The following is a 20,487-nucleotide window of genomic DNA, read 5'->3' as shown; positions in this document are numbered from 1 at the left end:
ATTATATATATTTATTTTTTAATTAAGAAAATATTTTTAATTAAATTTTTTAAGTATTTCAAACTTTGAAAAATATATATACAAAATTTATAAAAAAACATTTTCTATAAAATTTCAAAAGAAAAATATTGAAAAAAAATATTTTTTAAATGATAAAATTAAAAATTCATCACTTAATTTTTAAAAACAACATACAAATATATGGATCTATTAATAATTTTAAAAATTTTCCTCTCATTTACCTTTAATTTAAAGAGAAAATTAGAATGGTATATAAATATTAATTTTCACTCAAGCTTCTCCTTCCTTTTTCTCTTTTTTTTTTATATATAAAAAATAAAAAGCATTTTAAAAATGCAAGTTTAAATTCAAAATCTCTATTAATAGAGAAAGGATTTGTAATCCATCTGATCTTCTAATATTATTTTTCCCTTTCATCTTATTTATTTTTGGCGTAAACTTCTATCAATAAACTTGCAAATGAATTGTTTACATATATAAAAAACTGGAGGTGGTTTTTCTTTAAGATATAGAGAAAACTTGGAAGAGAATGTCAGGAACTTACTGTGATTGATGCATGAGCTGAGGCTAAACATCCTGATAAAACTCGGTGTCCGATTCATGTGGGACTAGTATTTGTATGAGAAGTTTTTTCAGGTATAAAGAAATGGTGAATGGAATTTGTATAAACCCTAAAGTTCATATTATCCTCAACCCATTTAAAACCTAATTATTTATTTTTTTACAGTTGAATCGAATCGAATCATTTGCTAATTGCCAATTGCCAATTGCCAATTGCCAGCTATGGTAGATTTTGGAGGAACCGAAAGCAATCTTAGTCATAATAAAATATCCCAATTACCACAATACAAAAACCACTGCACCTTCCTCGATTCTCCTCTTTCTATTCCGTACATACTAAGATCCTGAAATCTACCTTGACACGTTTCCCTCTCTTTAGTCCCCACCTACAGTAAGTTTCCACGTGGAAATGTGTACTCGATGTCGGTAACAGCGAATTTTTACCCACTACCCTCCCCTCGCATCTGGAGCTTGCTTGTTGTTTTCTACGACGTGGGCTGTTTTTTGCCCGTTCGATCGTTTCCCTTTTTCCTATTCTTTTTCTCTTCTCTTTCCATATATAACCTAAATCCAATGTATACCAGATCATAATACACAAATAAGATCCACCGCATAAAATTCAGGCGCAACTTACTTATTTAATTCTTAAATTTATGATAAATCAAATTTAAATAATACGCTATTTATAACGCTAACAAGAAAAGGCACAATATTTGAATTTTCTCCTTAATTTTACAAAACAGTATTACAAGTTACTCAATTTTTTTAAAAATTTATTAGCCTCAATAATTCATAAATTTAATTAAATATTCTTTATCATGTTAAATTTCAACCATTCATCTAGCTATATACATATAGATTGCATTATACAAATAATTTATATTTAAAAAAGTATATTAATCAACTTATATATAAATAATTTAATAAAATTTTCAAAAGGCATAAAAATAACTTTTTTTAAATACTTTAAACACAAAAAAAATATAAAAAATATTATTTTTTAATAAAACAAACGAAATCTTAATAAATATTTTAAATATATTTTTTAAAATTTAATTTCTAACATTTTAAACAATTTATTATAAGATTCTTCATGTTCTATTATTATAAATTATTTAGTCATTTGACTAAAAATAATATTAATAAAAATAGTTATATAATGAAATAATGAGCCTGTCTTTTAATTGAGTTTAAAAATTATAAGAATTAGTTAATAAATTTTTTAAAAATTTAAGCAATGTAGTAACAGTCCTTTTTTTAATAATAAATATTATCTACATTACGTAATAGTAGAAAGAATATATTTTACATTATTTTTCACATATTCTTTATTGATACTGCTTTTTCCTTAAATTAATTTTATAATTAATAATTTTTTTCAATATATATCATGTCAGACTATATTAAAAAAAATTAATTAATAAATTACCACCTCAAAAATAAAATAACTTACAATTTATGATATATCTTGCTCATATTATTACAAATGAAATTAATAAATTAATTATAAAGTGAAAATAAATTATAATTTAATAAATTAACTTACAGTTAGATATTTGTAGTTACAACTTTTCTCTTTTTCATCAGAACAAGCTCCATAAGCTTCTTCTATCCTCTCTCAGGCTCAGCTTATGGTGCAAACAATCTCGGGAACATTTCCTACATAAAAGAAATGGCCAAGAATCAATCATAATAAAGGTGTTAATACGCACCGTGCTGTACTGGTCTCACAAAATTGGGAGTTATCCGCCGGATCCATTGTCGGCTTCTTCGTGGTTATACTATGGAGAAGAATTACACATAAAATCTTTCGTTCCTTCTCTTTCTCCACCTTTTGAGTATATTGAATGGAGATGCATGTGCTACGTGAAGGTGATAATTCAGAATTTACAGCAGTCTAAGAAATTGCAATGGCAAACTCGATCTTCAGACTCGGAGCTTCCTGAAACCAAATTGATGAATTATTATCTGAGGCGACTTTGAATCTCTTCATTAACAAGTGTTATTATGCTTTGATCAACTGTCGGCTTAGAATCATTAAGAATTCGACTCAGCGAGTATAATTCTTCTGGGTTTGCCTTCTTGAATAAGCCTTGGATTATCAAATCAACTCTCTCAGATTGTAGATTGCTCCATGAAGTTCCTCTATTGTTATGTTCCTTGGATGTTCCCTGAATATAGCTTGCATTTTCTTTGGGTTGAGAAGGCTGTGGAATCTGACCCTGAGGCCGTGAGTAGGACCTGGAGTCCCAATAATCTGTGCAAACTCGATTCCGATCCAATGCCGCTATGGCCTGTTTAAAGAAAATAAGTATAAGATATGCATAATTTTATGGTCAATGCAAGCATTTGTTTTATGAAGATAACTTAAGAAAATATAAATTTACAAAGGAAGTTGCCATGAATTGCCTATGCAACTTCTGCCATTAAAACTCAAAGAAAAAATTGCATCTTTATTCCTTCAATAGAAAAGCTATTCCGCTGCTAAAATGGACCGCTCATATCACCAAGACCCACAAAATTTAAAATAAGTGGAACTTTGAAAGTGCAACAGGATCTTATGTGTTATGATATAAGTGCTAAGGAAGCAGTCATGTGTACCATATGCACAACTGAGAACTGTCATGTAGAAACACAAGAAAGAAAGCACATTAATGGATTTAGACAAAAAAAATGATCTGCCCCGGCAGTTAATCTACCTGAACAATTGCTGGTGAAGAGAACCCAAACATTTCAAAGCCATCAAGACTTCCAGGAGGTTGCAAAGGAGGCAAGTTCATTCTTCCCAATTTATGTTGCTTTGTTATCTCTTGATTTACTCTCTCTCTAACCATTTCCCAGCATCTGGCTGCTGAAAGGTGAATGAATACCTCGCTTGGACGATGCTCCAATGAAACCTAATAAAGTGGATTTAGAGATGAAATATCAGCTTCTAATCTCATATAGCATTATTATTTAATTTTCTGTAACTTGATGCATCACTGACAACAATCTCAATCCATCCCTCCAGTTAGCAGTACACAGCCAGGACTATTACAAGTGAAATACTTACGTCAACCACAATTTTACTCACAACTCGATTGCTTTGTACACAATAAGTTTTTAAGATACATTTTACAAACATCACTTCCAGGCTATGAATAGTTCTCAAAGAGTTATCATGAATATAGAGGGATTGCATCTCGACTTTTCAGGGATATCTAGGACATATCCCAATAACCTGCAATTCATTCTTATATTGAGAAATGCCATAGCCAACTAAGTATCCTTCCAATGAAGCCATTGACATATTGATATCCGCCAATGAAGTCCCACAGCTATGAGCAATGAAATTTAGCACATTAAGAGCAGCTGTCTACTAGCTCTTACATCCGCCACAATGTCATTCTCGACGATCAAATCACATTTAGGTACCAATTCATTACAAACTATAACAAACATTTCGAAGGCTTTGCAAGGATGATAGTTTCACATTTATTTTAGTAGGAATTTTATTAAGGCTCACAAGTACAAAAACAATCAAGATCTGTTCAAACATAAAAAATAAGCAAAAAACAATAATTGCTTATTTTGCTTTATAAACTAGCAGCTCCATCCTAAAGGAAAAAGATTTTGGAATTACCATGAATAGAGGTCTATTTTGCCCTGCATCCAGAATTTCTGAAGCATAATAACACATATTTGTTGGCTCTAAAACATTTATGTATCTAACCCTGCTCCTAAAACCTGCATCAAATAGCACAATTTTTTTTTAAATATAAGCGACACCTTTTTCCTGCAGAAATTTGTTTGGACTTTCTGGTCTCTGTAAAGTTAAAAACTGTACCATACCTTTGGGGAAAATTGCCTGGCCGTCACACCACAATTTTCCAGGAAGTACAACTCCAAATTCCAGAGGCTCAGCATTACAGTTAATCCTTCGCACTACCTTGGCAAGTCGGGGACCCTTCTGCCGGAAATATCGATCCAAATTATTTTGTGAGCCTGATAGGCTACCTGCCATAGTTCTTGAGTTGTCTACTGGACTTAAGGTAGCATTTGCTCCTAATTTATCCCCATCATTGGTATTTGCAATGCCACACTGCTGTGGCTGTGGACTCTTAGCATTTGAAATATTTTGATCCTTATTGGTCTCTCCCATGTTTGAGGAACCCTGAACATTCTTACCACACCCTGCACTAGTGCAGCCTGCATGGCAAGAAATGTCTGCCTCATTCAATGCAAGACCTATTTTACCATGTTGATGTTGGTCATCCTTCACTTTTACAGGATCAAGTAAACAATTATTCCTTTGTCCATCAGGATCAAGGGAAGAAATAACATCATTTTTTCTAACCACTTCTGCATCAGTAAGCGGGACAATTAAGATTGAATCTTTGTTGTCATTACAGGGACAGTCATCAAAACTAGATGACCCCCTAGAAAGTTCTGAGTGCTTTCCAAGAGAAATTGCTGTTTCTCTTTCTACAACTGTTTCCTTTGATTTATCACCATGATAAACACTAAGACTAATATTATCATGGCCCAAAGTTGAAGGATTTTTCATTCCAGATTCTGATGAAGCGAGGTCTTCAGCGTGGGACATGTCTACTTGAGATAGCTGGCATTCTGATGTTGCTAAATTGGTAAAAGAAAGAATACATTTTGTATCCACCTCTGGATCATGATTTTGATTCTTAATTGCTTGAAAAGAAAGACAGGATATAGATGATGTCTCCATCCCTTTCAAATCTGCTGCCCCAGGAGGTGTCTTTTTTTCTACTGAAGCAGTCTCACCAAAGATATCCAGTGAAGTCACTGTGACTTCAATGGTGGTTCCTGTACTATCTAAATCTTTAAGAAGTTCTATTGATGGTTTTGATCTCATCTCTTTATCTGCTCTTCTATCTGGCAAAGAAGATAACTTACAATCTTCCAAATCGTCTTTGGAGATGTAAGATGTTAGGGCCAGTCCAAGATCTAATCTCGCCCATCTGTATATTGCACTCAATTTTCCTTCCAATGCTTCAACAAGAATGTTTAATTCACTGATTTCATAGCGGAATAGGAAAAATTTGGTATCCCAACTACATGAACACATCTGCTTTGCATGGTTCAAGCATGAATACTTGTCTGGAGAACAATGACATCCTGCTGCAGATAGGTGCAAATCAAAAAGGCAGACACTGCATTCCCTTTCATTTGTGGCATCAAAATTGCTTTCCATCTTCAGCGCCGGCGAAGATTTGCAAAGGAAGTCCCTCCTCACGCGCTCCATCTCTACACGTTCCTAGACAAGAAAAGAAATCCCAAATCAAAAGAGAACAAAAATGAAAACAAAGTTTTATTGCATATATTCTAACTTTTTCTTTTCTTTTGTATTGCTTATTCATAACCACACAATCCAACTTCTCCACTGTGTTCAAAGTTCAAACTTATTATTTGGGTTGCATATCCAGCAAGCATTAAGCAGAAATGAATATAAATTGCTGAAGGCTTAAGTTGACCATGAATACAAATTCTGTTGTTGGAATGAATCTCGGTCCACTAGTAACTGCATCATATTAAGTTTTACCAAGAACTGGAGTTAAACAGGGTCCTAAACCAAATTCAAGTCCCCATTCATAAATGCAGACAGACATATGAACATAAAATTATTACAATAAATTCCTAAGTTGTAAACTGTTCAAATTGCAGTAATTGAATAATCAGGCAAAGTCCAAAATTGCAGCATTCCAGTATGTCAATCATTGCAAAAAAGCTGAAATTTACCTTGACTGCTTTTGCTAATATTCCATCTTTCCCACATACATCTTTCCATTTTAAGTTATCCATAGTGTTCTTTTTCAGTAAATTAAGTTCCCATTGAGCTCTCACTGCTTCCCTTGCTGCTCCAAGCAACAGTTTATCATGGGAGATGGAAGTCCTTCGTCCCTGTTCCCGGTAAAGCTCCACAGCAATCTGTCCATGGGGCAACCAGTCAACAGGGGCGACATTTACCGCCTCTGCACAATTGAAGCCACAATTAAATCCTGAATGGTATGCTCGAGGAAAGGTTAAGACAAACTCTCCAGGATTTTGTACACATCGATAGACTGGTACTCCTTCAGATTTTAGTATAGAAGGAGAAAGCTGTGTCACCTGCATATGACATTAACAATCTCAAAACATGGACAGAGTTATGCAGACTGCTGGCCAATCAGACGTTTCTTTATTAATCAAACTTTTTCATGCTATCCTTGAACCATCCATAAATTTCATGATAGAAAAGAGAAAAAGATTATCAATTCATCTTAGCTTCCCACAATATCCATTTTTAAGAATATTTTTTCCTCCTTTCTCCTCTTGACAAGTAAAAATTACATACAGATGAGATTCAAACCAGAAAAAAGAAATCAAGACCCCAAGGGCAGACTACGACCCATCTGAGCTTATGACTATGTTAGGGCAATAGCTCTAACAGGTTGAAATAAGGTGGAATAGAGAGAAATAGAGAAGAAGAAGGGAGAAGAATAGAGAAGAATAGACTGTTTGGATAGAGAAGAAGGTTTTAGAGGGAAGCAGGTAAGTTGCACCTGTATTGATGAATAAAATGAAATGCCCTTACGTGTGTGTTGTGCTGAGATATATATTATTTCTCAGTAACTAACTTGACAGCTGTACACTCATAGCTATAACAACCTATAGTAGCCTATAATAGCTGTAATATTCCCTGATATATATTTAAATCCCTCTTATTTCTATATTTCTTCCTAGAATACGTGACAATATCCCGTGGTTGAGAACTTTCTCGACCCCAAGAAAAGCAATGAGTAGGAAACCGAGTCTCAATAAAAGTCTTGTCTTCCCAAGTTGCATTTTCAAGAGAAAGATTGACCCATTTAATTAATCCTTGGATCACATAATCAGTACCTCTGAGAACAGTTCTGGTCTGTGACACTTTCTCCGGAGCTACTCGTTCCTAAGGTCAGGCAGTGCTATATAGATAATCACCAACTCCCCCACCTTCTTTTTGAGCAAGGAAGATTTGGGGCTAGCTTCAGTTTGTAGGCCACCTTCCCCACTTTAGCTAGGATCCGATAGGGCCCATAATATTTAGCACACGACTTAAGAGACTGCCTGAGTGCAAGTCTGTCTGTAGGGCTGAAAATTTAAATAAACCCAATCACTCACAAAAAATTCTTGTTCAGTCCTCTTGGTGTCGGCCTATTGCTTCATTTGGTGTTGAGCTAACTCTAAGTTTTCCTTTAACAACTGCCCAAGCTTCTGCCTATCTTGAAGAAATTGATCCACAGTGCCAACAACAATATCAGTAGGGAGGTCCATAGGAAAATTGGGAGGATAGCTATATAGTGCTTGGAAAGGGGATATTTTGAGAGCACTATGGGGGGTAGAGTTGTACCACCATTCAGCCATAGGAAGCCATTAAATCCAAGCCTGCAGCTTCAAATGAACCATACATCGGAGGTAAGTTTTAAGGCACTGTTTACCCTTTCAATTTGCCCATCAGATTGAGGATGATAGGCTGAACTAAAGGAGAGTTTAACACCCAAACTCTTGAACAATTCTTGCCAGAACAAACTGGTAAAGATTTTATCTAGATTAGAAACAATGACTTTGGGAAGATCATGTAACTTGTAGATATGATCCATGAACAAGTGAGCTACTGTGGTGGCTGAGAAAGGGTGAGTAAGAGGCAAGAAATGGGCCAATTTTGTCAATCTGCAAACCACTACTAAGATGGTATCCTTCCCTTTTGACTTAGGAAGGCCCAATGAAATCCATGGATATTTCTTGCCAGGCTTGAGTAAGAATTGGCAGAGGCTGCAGCAATCCTGGATAAGCACAGTGTTCATGTTTGCATCTTGCACAAATATCACACTGCTTAATCCACTCCATAACGTCCCTTAACATTCCAGGCCAGTAAAAGTACCGTTTCAGCTTTAAATAAGTGTCTTGCACTCCAGAATGTCCACCCACTGCTGAATTGTGATAAGCATCTAGTAACTGCTGTCTGAGATGTGTAATTGCGCCCACATACATTCTGGTTTTATAAAACAAAACGCCATTTTTCACTTGGTAAGGAGTGGTGGTAGGAAAAGAAATTGAGAGTTGTTGAATCAATTCAGTAGCCTTAGAATCTGCTTTGTAACTGTTCTCCAAATGCTACTACTGACTGTAAGTTGTATAATTGATGGCTGTCTAAGGAAGAAGATCCCCTGGAAAGTGCATCAGCCACAGTATTTTCTACCGAGATAATATCTTATAATCAAGCTCCAATAGTTTAGAAATGCCCAGGTTAGTATGCAATCTTTGTTTAAAAAGGTATTTGATGCTTTCACAGTCTATTTTAATGAAAAACTTCCCTTGCTCTAGACAATGCCTCCATTTAGTCACTACAAAAATAATAGCCAACAACTCCCTTTCATAAACTGATAAGGCCTGATTCCGAAGACCAAAAGCCTTAGATATGTAGGCTATGGGATGTCCCTGTTGTTGCAAAAAAGCTCCCATTCCCCAATTGTTTGCATTAGTTTCTACAATGAATGGCATAGAAAAATTTGGTACGAATAATATAAGAGCCTCAGTAATTTTCTGCTTGAGCTGATCAAATGCCAGCTGAGCTTCTTCACACCATTTAAAAGCATCTTTCTTCAAAAGGTTGGTTAAGGGTCTACACATAATCTCATAATTTCTGATAAACTTCCGGTAGTACCTGTAAGTCCCGAGAAGCTTTTGAGGTCCTTAAGAGACTGTGGTATTGGCCAATGGATCATAGCTGTAATTTTCACCGGATCTGTACTCACCTTTTGTTTAGGAATGATATGTCCCAAATACTCAATCTGATTCTGCCCAAAAAAACACTTAGATAATTTGGCAAACAGCTGCTGGTCTAATAACACTTTAAACACTGCTTCTAAATGCTGAATATGCTCTGCCACACTGTTACTATAGACCAAGATATTATCAAAAAATACCAACACAAATTTTCGGAGGAAAAGCTGGAATAGATGGTTCATTAGGGCTTGGAATGCGGTAGGGGCATTGGTGACCATAGTGTGTTTTGAAGGCTGTTTTAGGAATGCCTTGCTCCCTCATTCTGATTTGATGATATCCAACTTTCAATCTATTTTAGAAAAGACCTTAGCTCTCTTTAGTTCATCTAAACGGTCATCAATAATGGGTATAGAGAATTTGTCTTTGATAGTTACCTGCTTCCTGTAATCCACACAAAATCTCCAAGTCCTATCCTTTTTCTTTACTAAGAGTACCGGAGAAGAATAGGGGCTAGTGCTAGGTTGAATGAGTTGGGATTGTAGCATATCAGCGACCAGTCTCTCAATTTCATTCTTTTGGTATTGAGGGTACCTGTAGGGCCTCATATTGGCTGGTTGAGTGTTGAACATAAGTGGAATTGCATGATTATAGCTTTTAGTGGACGGTGATCCTTGAGGATCATTGATATTGCTGCAACAACCCTTTAAGTCTGCATTGTTATGAGTAATAACATGCAAGACAGGAACAGAAGGCCCTTGTTGTATCTGTGATTCCTGTGACTGCTCTTCGCATCGCCAAATACAAAAAATGGAGGTTTGTAGGTCCACTCCCTTCCGCTGCAACAGATTTACAGAATACCATAATCCAGATTGCAAGGCTCATTCGCCAATACCATGCAACAATATAGGTTTTTGTTCCCTAGTAATAGTGATTGTTGAGGCCTCAAAGTCAAACAACACAGGATTGTAACATTTTAACCAATTCACTCCTAATATCATGTCAAATCCCCCTAGTTCCAGTGTCCTCACATCAAACTGGAACTCATACTTTTGCATTTTCCACTTAAACTAAGGACATTTGTGATCACAATATAACTTTCTTCCATATTTCACAGTAACAGCAGAAGGAGGAAGTTTTACCACATCCAATTTCAACTCTACTGCCACCCTTGTATCCAGGAAGTTGATTGTGCTCCCAGTGTCTATAAATTACTAACTGCCTATCCTTATGACACCCCAGAATTCGAATTGTATCCACACCAAAATTGCCTTCCAATGCATGGACAAATAGAGTTGCCATCCCCACATCCTCCTCCACTTCATCTCCCCTCACTTCATACCACTCTTCATCTCCCCCATCCTCTCCTTTTCTTCTGTACAAATTGCATTCAAGGTTTTGGGTTTGCACTGATGCCCAGGAAAATATTTGTCCCCACACCTAAAGTAGGATTTTGGTGGGTATTTTGTATTTGGTTGATGTTTGGAGAGTTTTAGAGGCTGTGGTTATATTTGTGGATGTTGATCTAGTATTATTAAGGGTGGGTAAATTGCTATTGGTGACTGGGGTTCCTTTAAAACTGGACAGAGTGGATTTCTGATCTGTATTATTGGGTTTAGAGTAGTATTGATAAGGCTGGTTTGGTTTGGAGTAAGTGTGGGTGGTATTGGATTGGGCTGTTTGGCTAGTATCAGGACTTTTGTAAGCTTTGAAAGAATTGGTAAGGTAGGACTTTTGTAAGCTTTGAAAGAATTGGTGAGTTTTCCCTTTAATTTACTTCTGTCTACTAATTGCTCTTGCAATTTAGCTATATCACAGCTTGAGAAAGAGATACCGGTTTCATTGTTTTCACCGTAAGCCTAATTTCATCTTTGAGACCTCCAATGAACCCGAAAAGAAAATAGGATTCACTCAATTCTGGCATTAACCTCTCCAATCTAATTCTCGTATCCTCAAACTCATCTTGGTATTCTTCAACAGAGTTCTCCTGCCTCAGTCTCATAAACCCTTCCACTATACCTTCTAAGCCTTCATCTCCAAATCTAATGCAAACTCCCCTTTCAAATTCATCCCAGTTAGGCTCCCTTCCCCTGTTCCAGTTATGGAACCATGCATCAGCCTTATCCATCAAGAATAGACTTGCTAATTGTACCCTTTACTCAGCGGGAACTCTATAAATTTCAAAATACTTAACACACTTCTTCAGCCAAGCCCTCGGCTCTTTTCCCTCAAATGTGGCTAACTCTATCTTATGAAGCATTTGTGTCATATCATTAAGGAGAGAGATCACAGGTTGAGAGTCTAAAATAACTTTCTCTTTAGCTTGATTGGGCTGATTCTGGGCTGACAGCAATACTCTGTCATTTCCAGAAACTGTTTGTGATGCTCTGTTACATGCTTAATCATCAAGGATTGCAACTCATCCAGACTCGCGTTAGTATCCCGAGAATTCTTTTGCACCTTCTCTTTAAATTCGTTGTTGTTCTTCTGGGTGTTCTCTTAGAGTATTCTAGGTTGTTCTTCTAACTCCACGATCCTCAACATCTCCTAACTAACTATGACCGATCATGGCTCCGACCCTCGGAAATAATCGCTCACAATCGCGCACTGATTTGCTGGCTCTGATACCAAATGTTAGGGCAATAGCTCTAACAGGTTGAAATAAGGCGGAAAGAGAGAAATAGAGAAGAAAAGAGAAGAACAGAAGAGAAGAGACTGTTTGGATAGAGAAGAAGGTTTTAGAGGGAAGCAGGTAAGTTGTAGGTGTATTGATGAATAAAACAGAATGCCCTTTCATGTGACTTGTGCTGAGATATATACTATTTTTCAGTAACTAACTTAGACAGTTGTACACTCATAGCTATAACAACCTATAGCAGCTTATAATAGTTGTAATATTTCCTGCTATATATTTAAATCCCTTTTATTTCTATATTTCTTTCAAGAATACGTGACAGACTAATGTGTTACAAATTTAATTGAAAACCATTATTGCAAGTGGGTCCAACACTCCAACTTCAGCTAGTCAACAAGCATCAACTCCAAACAGCAGCTTAGTAAGCAAACCTTTTACGCTATGGGAAACTAAAGTGGTAACACAAGAATGGGAACCTTTACTCACCAGCTTATGAAGCAAGTCAGGTTGTTCTTCAAAAAGATCAGGTAAATGCTTTCTCATTGCCTCTTCCAATTTAATGGCATCCTTCCCTGGGACCCCATACCACATTTTTGGATCACCCCAATGCATGTAATTCAGTGAATATAAGTGATGATCTTCAACATGCTGTTTCAGAACATTAAACAAAAAGAAAATGTAAGAGTTGATAATAATCAGCATCTAAAATAAACAGATGAATTTAAGGCTGAAACCATTTTTCAATTAGACAGAAAATTTAATTCCAACATCAAATTTAGCTTTCATAGTAATCAGCACTTAAAGACTTATTTACTGGATGAGCTCAATGACTTTATTCCACACTGGAAAGCAAGAGAGAAGTAAAGGCCGGGTTTACTGCTTTTTATCCTATCAATTACCATCTCACATGACAGTATACTTCTAAAAGATGCATTGACAAGTAACCACACCTACGCCTAGCATATAAATGATGCCCACATAAGCATATCGAAACATATTATTCATACTGTCGGAAGCTAAAAATATTTGGTTTATGCCAGTGAATATTAGACATTTGACCTTACCCAACAAAAGGAGGAAAAGCACATTCCAATATACAGCCATGGTACTAGAACACCCGATATATCACCAGCTTCATAGGAAAGGATAGATCCAGGAAGTCTCGGAAAGTTATTCAAGTTCCAACCAGACTTTGCGTAACATTCATTTGTATCAGAACCAGCTTTACCGAACAATTCCAGAAACCCACTGCCAAAAACCCCAGTTTCAAGATCAGCCCCATAAAGCACCTAGAGTACAAAATAACAGTATTATGATTCACTTTGCTGGTAAGACAGAGACGAGATGGTGCAAACACATCATAAAAATAAGTGTTTTCACCCAAAATAACAATATTCATAGTCTTTATCTCTTTCATGGAATACCTCTATTTCTTCTGTCGCTTTCTCTACAATCCGCCAGTATTCACCTTCAATGTTCTCCACCATTGGCTCCCAGTTATCATGAAGCACATCCGTGTCACCTCCCTTATCCATGATGTTATCATTCTTCCTGAAGTACCGAGCCTTGAAATCATCTGCATATTTCTGAAATGTGTTCAGAGTATACTCTGGACCAGGTTCAAACCCAAAACTCTCAGAATCACAAATTCCAGCATCATTGCACCCAGTGATATTTCCCGTGTCTGTCCCACAATCTACTGCCATTCTCATGCATCTTCTCCTTTTCTTCCTGGTGTGGTTATATAGCTTTGACATTTTTTTCACGGAATCTCGATTCTGCAGTTTGTCAATCCTCTGGACACGAGTAGCAAAAGTAGAACCCTCCCAAATAGACTTTTCCTTCAGAGGACAAGGAGGTTTCCAGCAAGGGGGAGGAACAATGCGACAAATTCCATATGGTTCAGATTTTGCCCGTATGCTAGCTATGTACTTCAAAGTATCTTTAAACTCCTGGAAAAATGTTTGAGTACATGTCCGAAATTCTAATTCTTGAAAGTAAAGAATTCCCAAATCTAGAAATATGTGTAAATATCTTGAAAACCGGATAAATAAAATACTACGGGAAATAGCATAAACCTCTTCAGTAGGGTAGAATACAGGAGCATTCTCAAGGTCAGGCCTCCGAGCACATTCAGGTTGCCATTTTGCAATGATCTACATCAGGAATCAACAATCATTTTTATTATACTGGAAGACAAGAGGATTACTGATAAAAAAATATAAAAAAAAAGGAAGTAAGATCAATAAATATAACATCAGGTTAACAGGGTGTAAACCACCTATAAGCCTTGCAAGCTGTCATATATTGCAGCAAAATTACAGCACAGCAGCCAGACTCCACAAACAGATTGCACAAGTATGTAAAAAAAAAATACTAAGCTAACCTTTTGGCAATTTCTGCATTGTGCACACCCACGAATAACCCCCTTGGGAAGACAAGGCCTTAAACTAAGATTCTGCATTTGAAAAGAAGGTCAGCATGTGAAGGGACCATCCCTACCTACTGGACTTGCACAAGGACATGGTATTCATACTGAGAGAGAGAGAGAGAGCCCAAGTGCAGATGATTATTCAAAAATAATAATAATAATTGATATGATACAGTAATATGGAATATTAACTTGATTAAGCTTTGCTGAACCAGATTCATCCTCGGAACTATTAGTGTCCAATTGTCCATAGTTTATCCAAGCTCTGTGCCGGAGAGACCTTGTAATGTTTGTGTCAGCACAAGTGTCCGTATCCATTTCCATTTTAACCAATTGTAATTCAGAAGTCCTTATGGAGGCTGATCTGGTAAGTACATTTTGAGTTTCTTGTTTTTCACCATCTTGTACCCTCTTTAAAGTGAAAGCAGCTAATGACTCAAAACCAGTAGGAGCTGATGGGACGCCATCATTCTCATCCTTAACGAAAAATCTCATGAGTTCCATTCCACTTCAATATTCAATTCTACCCAAAATAATAAGGAATAACAATTATAATTATACATTGTAGGAAACTGCTAAAAGTTCAATAATATAAGCACTTATAAGAACCTAATTCCATGCATTCATTAGTTTTAGCACCTCCAGCTATTCGTATTAAGTAGACATTTTTTTCTAAAAAGGAATATGCAAAACATAATTTTACTTCAGAAATATTGACTTATTTGCTGATTCTAGCTGATTATAGGGATATGATTTGATTTGATTAGAATCATTAATTATCTTTATAATTATTATTTGATTATTTGCTTCCTGTTTAGATATAATTTTTTGTATATAAATAGTCATATAAACCAATTGTAAAGATTAAGACTGAAATACAAGAACACTCTAAATTTTTTCAAAATTCTTCATGGTATCAGAGTTTTTCCTGATTTTAGGGTTCAAATTCAATTTTTTCTCTTAGGTTTCAAAATCCTAGATCTACCTTTTTTGGTACTAACTCATCTAGGAGCCTTTTCTCCTCTCACCGCCGACACCAGGAGAATTGCCGAACTGTCGCTGGCCAATCGCCCAGCTCCGACACGCCTCCCTTTCTCGGCGCGTGACCCATCGCTTGACGCTACTTCGCCTCTCCAATCACTCCGGCAATGATTCCGACCATCTTTCCGGCCTTCCTGCTACCCGGTCTTTTTGGTGAATCGATTGGGCTCTCTTGTGTGTACAACCTTGGATACCTCCTATTTTTTCACAGTTCATAAATCTTTAGCGTGACAAAAGGTAAAAGAGTCTCGATGGCAGAAGATAAAAGGGTCCCGATTCCTAACTCTGATTACTTATCCTCCAGTGCTACATCTAACTTTGTAAAGTCAGGTGATGCTTCTTCTCTTAATAATATTCCATGAATTATCGATTCTGGTGCGAATAGACACATGACAGGCTCTTTTAAAGACTTTCTCAATTATTTTCTTTCTCTAACCAAGGATAGTGTCAGAATTGTTGATAACTCTTTTACTCCCATATCCGGAACAGGTTCTGTTATTTGCACATCCAACATTAAATTATCATCTGTCCTCCATGTTCCCCACTTTCCTATCAACCTTTTATCTGTCAGTGCTATCATCAATGTCCTTAACTGTAAAATTGAATTCTTTCCTGATCACTATGTTATTTAGGATCTTCGCACAGAGAAGAGGATTGGCAAGAGTAGGCTACATGATGGCTTATACATGTTGGAGTGTGATTTAGGTTCTTCGATATCTCAAGCCTATTTTGGAGAAAATAAGGATGTCAATCAGGAAATAATACAGTGGCACAGGCGGTTAGATCATCCATCATTTTTTGTCTTATAAAAACTTTATCCTAATTTGTTTGCTAAAACTCAGTTTGATTTTCTATTTTGTGATACTTGTGAGTATGCTAAATACACTAGAACATTCTATCCTTTGAGTCATAATAAAAGTCAAATTCATTTTGCGACTATTCATTCTGATGTTTGGGGGCCTACTCAAATTGTCTCTTTATCTGGTAATCGATAGTTTGTCACCTTTATTGATTGTTGCACTCGAATGACTTGGGTCTATTTGATTAAAGCTAAAAGTGATGTATTTTCTTGTTTTCAATCCTTTCATAAGATGGTTTGTACTCAATTTGATACTAAGGTAAAAATTTTGAGAACTGACAATGGAAGAGAATACATGGATAATAGCTTTTCTGCTTATTTGGAGAGTAATGAGATAATACACCAGACTAGTTGTCCTTATACTAGTGCTCAAAATGGTATTGCTGAGAGGAAAAATAGGCATCTATTAGAGGTAGCTTGATCTCTTATGTTCACCATGAATATATCCAAAACATATTGAGGAGATGCAATCCTTGTATCTGCTTATCTTATCAATAGAATGTCTCTCAAGACCCTTGACTTTATGAGTCCTTTGGCAGTTCTATAAAGGAAGAATTCATACGCTGTTCCACCAAAAGTATTTGAGTGTGTTTGCTTTGTCCACACTAGGACGGCAGGGAAATTGGATCCCAAAGCTCTTAAATGTGTGTTTGTTGGGTATTCTCCGACACAGAAGTGATACAAATGTTATCAGCCTCCCTCTAGAAAATACTTGGTCAGTATGGATGTTACCTTCCGAGAAATTGAACCCTACTTCAATACCACCCACTCACCTCTTCAGGGGGAGAATAATGAGCAAGAAGAAGTGATTCCAAATTCTGTGATTCTAGATGATATGGTTCAACTAGAGAGTTTGAGTTCTAGTAGATAGGGGGAGATGTCAAATCAGGAAGAGAGAATTGGTCATTTAGACAAGCCATATTTGAGAAGGTATTCGAGGAGAGACAAGGCCGAAGAAGCCATTATGCAGTCTACTCAGAGTTAAGAATCTTCTCCTGGTGAGTTACCCACAACTCTTGAATGCTCCAATGACTTACATAAACCTATTGCACAAAGAAAATGGGTTAGATTTTGTACTAAACACCCTATTTCTAACTTTATTTCTTATGAATCTTTGTCTCCTTCCTATAGAGTCTTTGCTTTGTCTATTTCCTCTATGTCTATTCCACAGGATTGGAATAAAGTTCTTGTAGATCCTAAATGGAAGGAAGCAATGATTGAAGAGATGAAAGCATTGGCTAAAAATGAGAGTTGGGAACTTGTCACTCTCCCACCTGGAAAGAAACTCGTTGGCTGTAAATGGGTGTTCACAGTCAAACACAAAGCTGATAGCACAATTGAACGGTTTAAGGCCAGATTGGTTGCTAAAGAATTCATCCAAAGTTATGGAGTCACCAAGAGACATTTGCCCCAGTTGCTAAAATGAACTCAATTAGAGTTCTGTTATCTTGCACAGCCAACTTGGACTGGGACTTGCAACATTTTAATGTGAAGAATGCTTTCCTTCATGGAGATTTAGAGGAAGAAGTGTTCATGAAAATTCCTTCTAGGTTCGCTGATGAGAAGGCATAAGGAAAAGTGTGCAGGTTAAAAAAGGCTTTGTATGGGCTAAAACAATCTCCCAGAACTTAGTTTGACAGGTTTAGCAGAGTCATGATGTCCTTTGGTTATCAACAAAGCAATGTTGATTACACTCTGTTTATCAAACATCAAAAGGGTAAGATCACCCTTCTTATTGTGTATGTTGATGATATAGTGGTGATAGGTGATGACAAAAAGGAAATGACTCAACTAAAGAGATTGTTGGCTCAGGAGTTTGAAATCAAAGATCTAGGAAAACTGCAATATTTTCTAGGTATCGAGGTGGCTAGATCAGAAAAAGGAATTTTAATCTTTTAGAAGAAACTGGTATAAAGGGGTGTAAACCAGCAAAATCTCCCATTGAAAGTAATCACAAGCTGGAAGCAAGAAGCGGTGAGTCCATGAATATTGAAAGTATAAAGGGGTGTAAACCAGCAAAATCTCCCATTGAAAGTAATCACAAGCTGGAAGCAAGAAGCGGTGAGTCCATGAATATTGAAAGATATCAGAGATTGATAGGAAGGTTGATTTATCTCTCACACACTCGACCAGATATAGCCTATACTGTTAGCTTAGTCAGCCAATTCATGCATGACCCTCGCAAGACCCATATGCAGGTTGTACTTTGCATCTTGAGATACATAAAGTCTGCGCTAAGGAAATGGCTTCTTTACTCCAAATATGGTTACCTCTGAGTTGAAATTTTTACAGATGCAAATTGGCAGGATCTCTCGATGACAGGAGATCCACCTCTGGCTACTGCACAATTGTGGGCGGGAGTCTTGTCACCTGGAGAAGAAAAAACAAAGTGTTGTTGCTCGGTTAAGTGCCGAAACAGAATAAAAATAAAGAGCAATGACCCAAGGTGTGTGTAAACTCTTATGGTTGCAGAAGTTATTGAGGGAGTTGAGATTGCACGAGAGAGACAAAATAATTTTGTATTGTGACAACAAAGCTGCTATAACTATAGCACAAAATCCAGTCCAACATGACCGGATGAAACACATTAAAATTGATCAACATTTTATTAAAGAAAAAATAACAGATGGTGTCTTGAACCTAATTCATGTGACTTTACTGGGCAACTTGCGGATGTGTTTACTAAAGGGTTCAACAACAAGATCTACTATAATCTGATTTGCAAGTTGGGCATGTGCGACATCTTTGCATTAATTTGAGGGGAAATGTTGACTTATTTGCTAATTTTAGCTGATTCTAGGGATATGATTTGATTTAATTAGGATCCTTAATTATGTATATAATTATTATTTGATTATTTATTTCCTATTTAGATATAATTTTTTGTGTATAAATAGTCTTATAAACTAATTGTAAAAATTAAGAGTGAAATACAAAAATGTTCTAAATTTTTCTAAAATTCTTCAAGAAGAAAGTAACAGATAGGGTGAAACGAAAGAAAGGAAAAAAAAAAAAAAGGAGATAAAGGTACGTAGATAATTAAACTGATCAAAGAATAGTTAAAACTTGCATTTCAGTATGTCTATTGATCAAAAGAGTCACTTAAAAGACAAAATCCACAACATGGATTATGTTCTGGAAACCTTATTGATATGATTTAATTATTACATTGAAAGAACCCAAGCATCATAAATTATAATTCATCGTCAAGGACAAAATACACAATCCATTGACGTCAAGATCTGAAACAATATAAATTATAAATGAAGTGAAAGCTATCCACCAATTGTCAGAAACCTAAATAATTGAATTTATTGACAAATTCACAAAACCCAATCACAACCTTCACAAAAGAAATATATATATATCTATATATATGAAAAATAATTTAAAAAAACAAAAATAGAATTCGAGCTTACATTTTGCAGATCCAGAATCTGTAAATTCTTGTTCACTGGAAGCAGCTTAAACACCACTTCTTCACACAGATTTTGAGCAGCAGAAAATATTAGTGTAAACAAATTTTTTAAAAAAAACTAATTTCAAAAGAGAAATTATTAAAAAAAAAAGGAATCTGATTCTAGCAGATCTAACCCTAACCCTAAACCTTAAGGCATGAGAGAAATCATTTTTTTCCTACAGCAAAAACAAAATTTCTCAATTGCAGTGCACCTACAAATCCAAATATGACAAACAAGACCTACTACACCTTTCCAACATCAACAATAACAGTTTAAAAAAAAAAATCCACCATCACCATAATCAAACTCTAGAATGAATCATGAACCAAAAATATGGGTTAGGTAATCAAAGAAAGGGGGAAAATTGAACTCACAATTCACAGGAGAGGACAAGGAAAAATGAGGTAGAAAAATTATGGGGCATATTATTCAATAAAAACGATTGAAACATCTAATCTTCATCTAACAGAAATACAAATCAAAGAGAAAAAATTGTTTCTAGAAACCTAAAAAACAGAGAGTAAAATTATAGAAAAAAACATTTATTTATGAAATTTATATATATATTTTTTATAATTATATTACTAATATTATCCACTAGTATTAAGAGGCATGTTATGTAACCTTACAATAATAATAATACAAGCAACAGGTTTCAATTGCTAATTTGGGACAAATTAGAAATTTGTAGTTATACAGCAATCAAACAAGGGTAATCTGGGAA

The 20,487-nt window shown here is 35.8% G+C and overlaps 1 protein-coding gene across 2 annotated transcripts; it reads right to left on the bottom strand.

Annotated features, from left to right (window-relative positions):
* Nucleotides 1-395: 395 nt before the first annotated feature.
* LOC110623605 (putative lysine-specific demethylase JMJ16) lies at nt 396-14,507 on the bottom strand. 2 transcript variants are annotated; one of them, XR_002489307.2, is made up of 11 exons: nt 14,358-14,507; nt 14,050-14,127; nt 13,396-13,923; nt 13,036-13,260; nt 12,458-12,619; nt 6,334-6,702; nt 4,414-5,851; nt 4,205-4,308; nt 3,282-3,479; nt 2,129-2,876; nt 396-1,146 (listed from the first exon to the last, which is right to left on the bottom strand). XR_002489307.2 is itself a non-coding variant. In XM_021768603.2 (10 exons), the coding sequence occupies exons 1-10, from the start codon at nt 14,433-14,435 to the stop codon at nt 2,547-2,549; spliced, it is 3,510 nt and encodes a 1,169-aa protein (XP_021624295.2). In that variant the 5' UTR covers nt 14,436-14,507; the 3' UTR covers nt 2,015-2,546. The 2 variants fall into 2 exon arrangements, 1 of the variants encoding a protein (XP_021624295.2); XM_021768603.2 differs by lacking the exon at nt 396-1,146 and having other exon boundaries at nt 2,015-2,876.
* Between the last annotated feature and the right edge of the window lie 5,980 nt (nt 14,508-20,487).

The sequence above is a fragment of the Manihot esculenta genome, chromosome 9, assembly GCF_001659605.2.
Source record: "Manihot esculenta cultivar AM560-2 chromosome 9, M.esculenta_v8, whole genome shotgun sequence".
In the NCBI taxonomy this organism is placed as follows: domain Eukaryota; kingdom Viridiplantae; phylum Streptophyta; class Magnoliopsida; order Malpighiales; family Euphorbiaceae; genus Manihot; species Manihot esculenta.
This window is presented reverse-complemented; position numbering and strand designations above follow the sequence as displayed.